Source organism: Hipposideros armiger, unplaced genomic scaffold, assembly GCF_001890085.2.
Source record: "Hipposideros armiger isolate ML-2016 unplaced genomic scaffold, ASM189008v1 scaffold_18, whole genome shotgun sequence".
Classification (NCBI taxonomy): Eukaryota; Metazoa; Chordata; class Mammalia; order Chiroptera; family Hipposideridae; genus Hipposideros; species Hipposideros armiger.
Genome location: NW_017731368.1, coordinates 6,293,044 through 6,303,902, shown reverse-complemented (window position 1 = coordinate 6,303,902; position 10,859 = coordinate 6,293,044). Strand labels below are relative to the sequence as shown.

The following is a 10,859-nucleotide window of genomic DNA, read 5'->3' as shown; positions in this document are numbered from 1 at the left end:
GGATTTGCCTTGCATATCCGACCCAGCGTCGTCTCAGGGCTGACGCAGCAGAGCCAGGCAGCGCCTCCCTGCCAGGCGCACTCAGGCGGGCCCCTTCCTCTCTGAGCCTCACTCTCCCACTGGCACTGCCAAGGATGCTTGGTAGCTGTCAGGCAGCACTTCATCAGGGTTAGAGCCCGAGAAAAAGGAAGGCAATTCATCAACCTGAACTGGCACCCAGCCCTCCTGACACAGAAAAGGCACCCTTTATGGACCAAGATCCCTTTTCATTATTTGTGGGTGCTGCCAAGTGATAGACAGTACCCTGTTCCCAGCCTACAGGAAGGAGTTCTGGGCCTCACTGTCACTGGCTCCCTAGGGCAGGCCTCGGCTTCCCCAACCTGAGCCACAACGGGGCAGAACCAGATGGTACGTAAAGTAAAGGCTCTGCCAACTCCCAAATCCCAGAACTCAATAACTCCGATATTTATTTTGCAAGCCTTTGCTTTCCTCCAGATTTCATGCAGGACAGATGGCGGAGAGAAGCTCAGCGTGTGTATTCCCCAGTGTGTTTAGAGCATGATCAGGGGAGATTGGTGCGTTTGTTTCCTTTCTGGGAATTCTATCAGCTGCTACAGGAATGACCTCTGCAAAAGGGCCCCCGACCCAGTGATGTGGCTGGCAGCTGCGCCTCCTGGTGGCCATCTCGTGATGGGGCTGGTCCTGGGAGATATTAACTTCATCATGCTCAGAGGACAGACAGAAGCCTGGAGCCCAGAGCAGGGAAAGGGCCTGCCCAGGGGCACACAGCCGGCAAGAACAGAGCCTGCATGGAAGGCAGGCCTCCCAGCCCCCAGGGCAGCCCTGAGGCTGTGATTTTGGTTTTGCCAAGGTCTTCCCTGGACCCACGATTGCATTCCAGAGTCTGGGGACTAATGCTGAAGACCTTTTGAGACGTGCACCTGTCTAGACCTCATTGGACAAGAGGACCTGAATTTCACTTCTCCCAACACTTTGCCCTCCATTATGCCAGACCCAGGAAGGTGGACCCCTAATTCAGAATTTTTCACACAAATACAAACACACAAGTTAATCAGCACCTTAGATTTATTCTCCTCCCACTTCTGAAGCCACTCCATTTAATTTACATATACACAGTATATAAATGGCTAAGCAACATTCCTGACATACATCGATACAAATGTAGGCTTCACCACTGTGTGGAAGTTTGTTAAAACGTACCCAGCATTTACTCAAAATAGATCTTTGTTAATACATAAAAACAGTAAGAAGCTTGTATAACACGGACAGCAAGCACTCAAAATGAATATGTGAAATAAATGGTTTCGCCCTGGCTAAATCGGCCCCAATCTAATCCTGTTAGGAGGAAAGTCCATTAAACAAAACAGAATCCTGGGGGTCATATGAATAACTCGTTAAATACTATTTTTAGAGCAACCCCAGAATCGTATACGTATAAGGGTTAAAAGGTCATATGTGCCAAGCACAGATTAGAGGAACAGAATGGATTTGATAATTTTACCCTAAATAAAAGGCGCTTGAGGGGAACAGCTAGCTCTGCGATCGGTACACACAGCCAGATGTTTCCATATCCGGCCATTCCCAGATTCTACTAACAAGCCATTTTCCACAGGTTCCCTGCCAGTGACATTTCCCCAACAACAGAGTCTGACGTCACTGCTCCGAGAAGGGACAGACCTTGAGGGTTGGTCCCTGGCCCCGTAGGGTAGGCCTCCAACCCAACCAGCAGAACCGACCTCCCTGGGTCCAGGAGGACCCAAAGCCGATGGAGCCGAGGGCTCTGTGCCTGGAGGCAGGAGGCAGGAGGAAGAGAGGCCACGGCCTTTCTGGCGTGAAAGGATGAGGCAATTGACACCGCAGTATCATCAGATGCCCTTTCTCATCAAGGCCAGAAGACATGGCTGTGCTGTGCTGCCTGAGCTCACAGAACCTCGGCGCAGCGGGTGCGCTCACAGCCTTCCCCCTGCACACGAACAGCGGGTTCACCCAGTATCCCCCCCACCAGGCTCTTGTTCTCATGACAGCATGACAGGGATGCTGTCCCCGTTTCTCAGATGAGGACACTGGGGCGGATGGGCGGTGCCGGGCGGAGCATTAGAGCCAACCCAGGCCTCCCAGCCAGCTGAGCAGTGCACTCCCCGCCCCTTCCTCTCTCAAGGGCACATCCGCTCTGGCTTCCTCCACCATGATGAACACTCCCCGCGCACAGGTGGAGCCTCCCTGTACCTGGGCAGGACTCTGTCGGAACAACTGGAATGAGCAACCTCAGAGCGGGGACACCGTCTGGTCGCCGTCAACACTCCCATCCCTGCTGGCCCTCACCTGTGCTGCCCTGTACAGGCAGCAGGTTCTCTGGGGCCACCTGTCCCACATGTCACAATGAACGGCCGACTCCTTCGAGGAACGGCAAATGGCAGCCCCCATGCCAAGGGGCAGCTGCTACCTTCCAGCAGACAGGGGACCCCCAGCTCCGCTCCCCACCCAGCCTCTGCTTCCGGCACCCCAAACAGCCTGCCTGCTGGCTGCCATCTTTGAAGCTGAGCCGTGCTGACCACCAAAGTGCCACTTCCCCCGGACCCGCCTGCCAGGTGTGTGCTGAAGCTCCTGGCACAGGGGGCGACGGCTGGGCCTCAGTGCCATCTGGCCACTCTCTGAAGCTCCTGTACCCACCCTACGGACACAATTAAAGTGGCTTTCCCACCCCCCCCAGACATTGCAGTTCCAGCCTCTGTTCCCAGGGTTGGAGTGTGTGGGGCAGAGGTGGAAAGAGGCAGGGGAGACCAGAACGGGGCGTGTAGGAGAACAGGAGCTCAAGGTGAGGCTGATAGAAACGGCCACTGAATGTTTTCATCTCAGCACTGCTGGCGCCACCGCGGTTCCCACCCTGTAAGGAACTTTGAAGCGTTGGGCCTTGATTCACAATGCCTGACAACAGAGTTCACAGATAATGGGGGACAAGCCTGGGAAGCCAAGCCAGGAGGCGACGATGGTCCCATTCCTGCTGCAGGCAGTGGGGCCTCTAGTACAGGGAGGGAACACCACCCTAAATAGGCCCTGGCTGACCCCATCCAGGACAAAGAACCCCAGGAAAGGTCCTCCTCACGTACGTCACATACTAGTAGCCTAGAGACAAGGAGCCCGAGTGTGCGTCTCCTTCACTAGCGTACTTGGGGGCGGGGGGCCCTGCTCACGAGCACTGGTCCACGAGATGGGACATGACACGCTCCGATGCTCCAGGTCTTGCAGCACCTGGTACCAGAAGGCACTTTCACGGTTTTGATTTCATCTATTCCCAGATCTAGCCCTGTGAGGTGGGTTGGGCAGCGAGCATTTCAGCACTGGGGAAACTCTGGTGCTGGCTCGGCAATGCATCCGTGGTGGGTGCGGACAACTCCTGCGATGGGGAGCTAGCTTTCTGGCACTGAGGGTGACAACAAGAGGCCACAAACCTCCAGGCCTGGACCAAGTCAACGCTGAGCCCGGGATTCCCCTCGGAAAAAGTCTCCAGAACGCCTTCCCTATCACTCATTTCTTCCTCCAGTGAGCTGAGGCCTCTTTCTGCTGGATTTCAGTTCATTAAACAATGTTTATGTGGCTGTGATTTTGTCCTGCTTGCCTAGTGCATCTTTTCCCTTTTGTTTGCAAAAGTAAATCTCAAACCCCAAGTAGATGGTAAAGCTGATTAAGACCACATACAACCAAGTGTGGACAGCGCAGAAAGCATTCCCCAGGAGGGGGTCCTCTTCAAGGGCTGTTCTTCACTTCTTGCTGAATGTGGGTCACAGGCTCAGACCCCCAGAGCATCTGGGGTACATGGCTACACGGCAACACCAATAGCACATGGGCTTGAAAAGGAAACAATTGTTTGTAAGTTGCTCTTACCAACTTTTAAAGCTTTTTTGTGCTTCTACTGTAAAAGGACTGTCTCCCCCTCCAATGGCTTCCCATTATATTTTACCATCTCTTCGAAATTACCTCCCAGAAAGCCTGAACATTCACCTGCTGCGGATGCAGAAAACTATGCAGATGCAAAGTCAACAGAGAGACAATTTGGAAATTTCCATCTGAGGATGTTGCCAATAGAACTTTCATATTCAGGTATTTTACTTGATTAAAAATAGAAAATTCTATTATAAGAAAATAAAATGACTGTGGCAACATTTACCCAACAGTACCCAGTCACATGACTTGTTTTTCTTAAAGTGACACCAAGGTAGCTCAGTAACAATACACCACCAGTAATAACCAAGCACAACTGAATTCCCCGAAACAATCTTCTTGCTTTCCTCCCATGCTCAAAAACTCTTGCAATCAATGGTTTTCAACTTTTACAAACTATCAAACTAGGACTTGTTAATTTTTCAAGACTACATAATTCAACCCCAAGTATACCATGCAATTGTGACTGAGGTATTTGGATTCCAAACTTCTAGAATGTCTAACTATTCGGATTCCAGAACAATCCAAAATGGATTGTTCCCCGAAATGGCCTCCTGAATGGAACCGGACAACCTAGGCTGCAATTTCCAGAGACCTCAGGGATCGGATTCACGTCCACATTTTGGGAAACTATGATCAATCAATATTTTGACAATGAAAGAAAGAAAAATAACTTTTCAGGGCACAGGGTTAATTATATCTTATAAAGCTTTAAAAAAGTTAATACCTACTTAACGCTTGTTCATAAAAAATGAGGCCATTGATCTCATTAAGACGATTGGGAAAGGTGTAGAGGAATGATTAATTTGGGACGTCTTCTGGGAACAGGTACATGGGGTCAAGTATTCACCATCATTAAAATGACAGGCACTTGGCTGCCATGTACAAGGCTGATGACAGCAGCCTCCTCCACCTGTGTCTGTAAAGTGACACTGTGAGTCCACGTGACTCACCTACTCCAGTCTGTGGCCCAATGTAAGGAATCCTGAAATACTCATTTCTGCTCATGCTTATAAGCCTACAATCCAGTAGAATTGGTTACTCAATTTTTAAAATATTCAGATATACCCTGCAAATAAATACAAAACATTTCTGTACCCATACAGTCCCACCACTATCAAAGGTCATATATAAATTAAATAAACTCAGCTTTCTTAGCCATTTTCTCAGCTTAAGTCTGTCCTTACCCTAAATGAAGACAAGCTCAATTCATATCCAAAATATATTTAAATATTCTCAAGGTATCGTATTGAGCCTAAGTTATCAAAAAATGTAAACAAAATTTACCTTGCTTATATTTACGAACCATATTTTGAAGTTTTCAATTTACCCTGTACTGACCCTCTAAAAAAACTAACCAAGTCACACTTGTACTGAAAAGCTGATATGGATTTCAAAGTGGTTTCAGACAACTGCCAATTACTAAAACTAGTATTATCGAATCTAGTGGTTTATTGCATCATTCAATTTAAAAGACCAAAATAGTTCTGATCTGCCAATAATGCCTTTCTGAACGAGCCCCCAGCGTCTGCCATCCTAAGGATGTGTGCCAAACTGGAGATCCTGCAGAAACACTCAGCACAGAACAGCGACTGGGGATCAAGCGACCGCATACCCTCAACTGCACCTGTTCCAAGTCCCCAAGTCTCGGTTTCAGTCCAGTTTGGTCGAAATGAACTTCAAGCATGGAAACCTGAGGTGAGGTCGAGAAGCCAAAAGAGAAACACAGATGACCCTCAGAAGAAGATGGAAGGATCCAATCCTCACACGAAGCCACCCTCACACGCCACAGTCGGACTGCTTCTCCTGAAGCTGCCTCGTCAGTATCTGATGTGAAGACAGAAAAGCCACTCCTACGTGGAAGAGGATCTGCCAGAGGTTCCTCAGCCCGTGCAGGTACACGTTGCCCAGGCAAATGAAGAGCAGCATCAGCACCACCTTCGTCGTCCTGGCTGGACTGTAGAACAGGTACAGGTAACACTGAAATGACACCAGAAAGGGAAGTCCCTTCAGAGACAGCAAATGGCTGCGAGGTAGAACAGATGCGAGATTCACCTCTCACACCTGCCGTGCACAGTGCCAGCCCACGCCCACTGGCTGATCACACGGAATTCATTACCATGCAGGTTGGACTCGCTGGTTAAGTCACTGTTAATCCCTGGATGAAAGCGGAGATTTGGGAAAGAAGAAGAGTGAAAAGTAGGTGCCACAGGAGGAATGAGAACACGGCCCTCGTGAAAGAGGTTTAGGAAATACAGACAGAAATGCCCCAGCTGCAGGCTGCAGAGAAAGAAGAGATGGGAAAGAAAGAAGGAAGGGTAAGGGGCAGAAAGCCAGGCCGGAGCACCCTCACCACACTGACTGGCCTCCAAATGGATTTTTCCTTCAGGGCGTCATGACAGGTGAGAAAGCCAGTGAGAAGCTGGGCTTTTGCTATTTTCGTTTTTCAGAGTTACAACGACACAGGGGACCGCTGTTCCCTAGACACCTCTCTACTGGTGTCTTGGAAAGCATCTCGGAGATAGGGCAAGGTCTCACAGTGGGGACAGTGACTGATATTTTGTGTAGGGCTCTCACAGAAAAAAGAGGCCATTCTTATTCTACAAAAGGTAAAAATGCCTTTTTGATTCCATGTTTAAACAATTAAAAAGCACATTCTCAAAACACAGAGCAATCCAACAAAGGCTCAGCTAGTGTTGGGGAGCAAGTTCCCACCAAAAGAGTCATCCAGTAAGAAAGCACTTGCAGGAACACAGGTGGAACTGTGAGGTCCCCTGCAGCCCTGACATGCAGCTCCAGGAAACTCCCACTGGCAACTGGTTTTGGAGGCTTGTTCCTAAAAAATGAGCGCATTTTCAATCTTGGGGGTTTTTTGCACAATCATGCAATTCTTGTAATTCTTAAAAACAGACCATTCTCAAATGTATATGGAAGGGAGAGGATGTGCCTTGAGAACAGAAATTTTAATTAAAAAAAAAAAAAAAAAAGCTTACGCATGCAGAGAAAGTACTAACATCCTAGCCCATGTGGGACGAGGAAAGAAAATCAGAGCCAGGCTCTGAACAGAGTTAACTCTGCCGATAGGGGATACAAACCTCCTTTTTACCCCACCCCTTATGTCTGCAGCTTATTTGAAAATAACTGAATAATCATCAACACTCTGTAGCTACTGTTATAATTTTTGTTTCATTTCCTAAGAACAGATTTGAGTCAGATGGTATTACCACTAAAAACAATTCTTTACCTAATCCTCAGTTTAAAAATCACATATACATAGATGTGACTTCTGCAGAAGGACTTTCCTGTACTTGGGCTGCCCGACGATAAGACAAGACCCTGCCTCACAGGAGTCAGGCCCAACCCAATCCCTGCTGCAAACTCCTCCCCCATTCTTGGGAGTCAGTTCCAAATTCCTGGTTTCTGTTCCGCCACTGTCACAGGTGCTGTGGCCTAGGGCAAGTGGCTTTCCCTTTCTGAGCCCCCAAAGTGAGAGGACTGGGCAGGGTGGGCTTAGTCCTACCACTAGGGACTTGGTACTGAACCAAGGCCTTCGTGGCACAAAAAGAAGGTCTAGAAACTTGTCGCTGGTTCTAAAAGAACAAAAGAAGGCCATGGGCTTAATCCACTCACCAAAATATGCACGTTTTCACCTACCTGGAAAATGCAGGCTACAAAAGGAATAAGAAAAGCCAGAATATTTCCAATTTCCTCATGGGCAACCTAAAATGAATTGAGGAACACAAGAAAAAGACTATTTAGATGAAACACTAGGACACGAAGCACTTGACACCTCCATCGGTCTAGTACGGTGGACAGTACAACATCCCTGGCTGGTTGAGACACACGTCCCTGTTTATATAGCAGAACGGGGGTTGATATGAAATCGCTTCCGATGCCCAGACACCCCAGGGGCCCTGCTGTCTCCACCCATCTGTGCTAAACCCCCACAACCCAGCTACCTCTCGAAATCCTACCCATCTGTAAGCTTTCCCTAATTCCTCCCATGCCCAGGTACTGCCACCTCCTCAGTGATGCCACCACACAAGGCAGGGACTGTGTCTTAACCATCTCACTGGCCAGACATCTGTATGTGTATAGACACTTGGTAAGTACCCGAAATCGTAATCAACACGAGTAGGAACCACACCACACACTGGCCAAAGACAGGGTGTGGTGATGGGCTGTCACTGCTCTGCCTCAACAGGTCCGTCTACACCAGTCTCCTGAGATTAAAGACCAGACGTGCTGCAGACTTCAGTCACCACGAACATGGGTGTGAGCATCATAGTTCTCTTTAAAAGTAATATCTATCTCTTTATGCTCAGGATGGTTCTGTATTTTTCTTTAAGTGATTGAAATACTTTAAAATTTAAAGAAAACCCAATATTTAAAAAGCATTGAAACAGAAAGATGCTCTGAGAGGAGCAGGCTGGAAAATCAACTTCCTAGTGATACAGTTTTTGACAAAGACACAGAGAAGGTGGTATCTGTCTGCATGATACAAATCAGACTATGAGGCAACTTTCCCAGGGAAAAAACGAGCTTGAACCTTAATGCCTACAATCCAGCCTCTGCCCTGGGTGAATAACCCAGCTCTGCAGTGACTTCTGAGGGCTATGGGGCCTCAGGGTGGCCAGATGTCCTTGGAGCAAGGGTCCATTTCTCAACAATATCCCACCGGGCCCCTCTGGCTTCTAAGGAAAACAGACGCAAAAGGGCAAGTTTCCTATTTGTTCAACTTACTACAAAAAAACAAAATTAGAACTACAAAGTTTATTTGAACGTGAAGACCTTCGTACATAACAACGTCAGAATAAAATGTGTCCCCATCAGTTGCTTCCACCACGCGTCCTTCAATTTAAACTGTAAAGAAAAGGTTACCTGTAAAGAATGTTCTGCGAGGTGGATTCCACGAATGAGATTCAGAGCAGCACACATGATATTGAGAATAAGGGACAGGATACCCAGGGCTGTCACTGGTTCCATTCGGAAATTGGGAGCTTCACAATAAAAAAAAAACTAATAAGTGTCTAGTAACGAAATGTCTATATGAAAGAAAAATAAACAAAGACATTAACTAGACCTCAACTAATGCTAAGTTATGCTAAACACACAAATGTTAATTTAAAAAGCAGCTGTAGTTAGAGCGGAGTGGGCGGGTGGGAAGGCAAGACGTGAAGGAAAGAATGGATCTGGGAATCCGAGGTGAGTTCCTTCCAGAAAGTGACCCTTTTCTCAGCAAGCACAGGTTTTTCAAGTGTTCGATTTCCTTTCCATTTAAAGCAGTGATCCTCAGCCAGAGGCAATATGGCCCCTCAACGGACATGTGGCAACGTCTAGAGACATTTCGGTTTGTCACAACTGGGGCCAGGGTGCTCCCGGCATCTACTGGGTAGCGGCCATGAGTGCCTCTAAACATCCTACAATGCACACGTTGGCCCCCACAACAAAGAATTATCCAGTACAAAATGTCAATAGGGTTGAGAAATCCTGATTTAAAGCAATTTGTGGTCATATTTGTAAATTAATTGTCAATTACTTCAACCCTCAGCTTGTAAAATGCTCCACTCTTTTTCTGACAAGGACAATATTCAGTGTCATATGTGCTTCTAGAGCAAGTCACAGCAAATGTTAATTTGTAAAATTCAAAAATTATTGGGAATAGGAGGGAAACACTGATAATTTAAGCTACAAGCTGTTTCTGGAACTCTAATCAGAACAAAATGATCATTCTCTAATTAAAGATAACAATGAAAGATAATTGATTCTGGTTCATAGAATTAAATGGTATCTCACCCATTTTCTTGCTATGCTCTTTTTAAGTCATCCTTTCTTGTCTTTACATTTCTCTCTCTCTCTCTCTCTCTCTCTCTCTCTCTCTCTCTCACACACACACACACACACACACACACACACACACACACAAACCGCAACCCGACTGATGCCTACTAGTGTGTCAGTTTCCACTGAGCAATTCTAAGTTCCTGTCAGAACAGAACGTGCCACCTGAAAGACTCTAGCCTCAGGACAATAACGTGGGTCAAACTACACTAAATGTAAAATGTCCTAGAAAGACAGGCAAGGTGACACTTTCTGGATTTGCTCCTGTTGTCTAAGTGGTAAAAAAACAAAACATATATTACAAAGCTACCCCACCTTCAGACGTGGGAAAGGAGAAGCCTGGGGTTCAACTACCCCCAGTCTTCCTTCCACGTTAAGTCCATTCCTTAACTCACAGGAATGAGTTAAGCTCATTCCTGACAAATTACAACAATTTACTGACTAGCATAAAAGCCAATCCAGGAACTTATTGGTTGAAACAGGTTAAATCAAAACACAAAGTTAAGCAACAAACATGTACATTTTTAATACGCCACTTTTAAAATTCAAGCAATGGGTTTAGAATAAAACAGTTAAAATAATTAGATCGTTATAGTATAGACAGGTCTATCTTTCAGAGAGGAATTCAGCTCTACACCATCACGAAATTCTTACAATGTAAATATCCATTTTAATTAAAAATTGGTTTAATTGTGTACCAATTAATTGTGTAAACAAGGGATGCCAAAAATCACGCTTTGTTTGTGCTAGGCATTGAGTGGCTAATGCCGGATTAAGTCACAGAATGTGGGGGCACTGTGATCAAGTTCATTAACACCTCATTATTCAGATAAGGATTTGGAAACCCACAGGGATAGAGGGATGTCCCCAGGTGTCACAGAGAGCCAGAGAGAGAGAGCACACTAGCAGCCCTGGCTCTGGTCCCTGCCCACACTCATCCCACCGCCCCCCCCGCCTCCATCAAGGAGGGCAGGGGTCTCTCAGTGAAAATTTGCAGTTTCACTAAGTAATGAGATAAGATAAGGATTCATTGTCAAAGGAAAAAAGATAGATGATAG

General features: G+C 46.9%; 1 protein-coding gene across 1 annotated transcript in view; it reads right to left on the bottom strand.

The window, feature by feature from the left end:
* Positions 1–1,068: 1,068 nt before the first annotated feature.
* The window catches only part of SEC22C (SEC22 homolog C, vesicle trafficking protein), a 24,589-nt gene continuing 14,798 nt past the window's right edge, over positions 1,069–10,859 (bottom strand). Inside the window, exons 4-6 of the mRNA XM_019631010.1 lie at positions 8,842–8,960; positions 7,615–7,680; positions 1,069–5,940 (exon numbers count right to left, since the gene is read on the bottom strand). Of these exons, the coding sequence (XP_019486555.1) occupies positions 5,740–5,940; positions 7,615–7,680; positions 8,842–8,960 (386 nt within the window). The 3' untranslated portion in view covers positions 1,069–5,739. The remainder of the gene's footprint in view (positions 5,941–7,614; positions 7,681–8,841; positions 8,961–10,859) is intronic.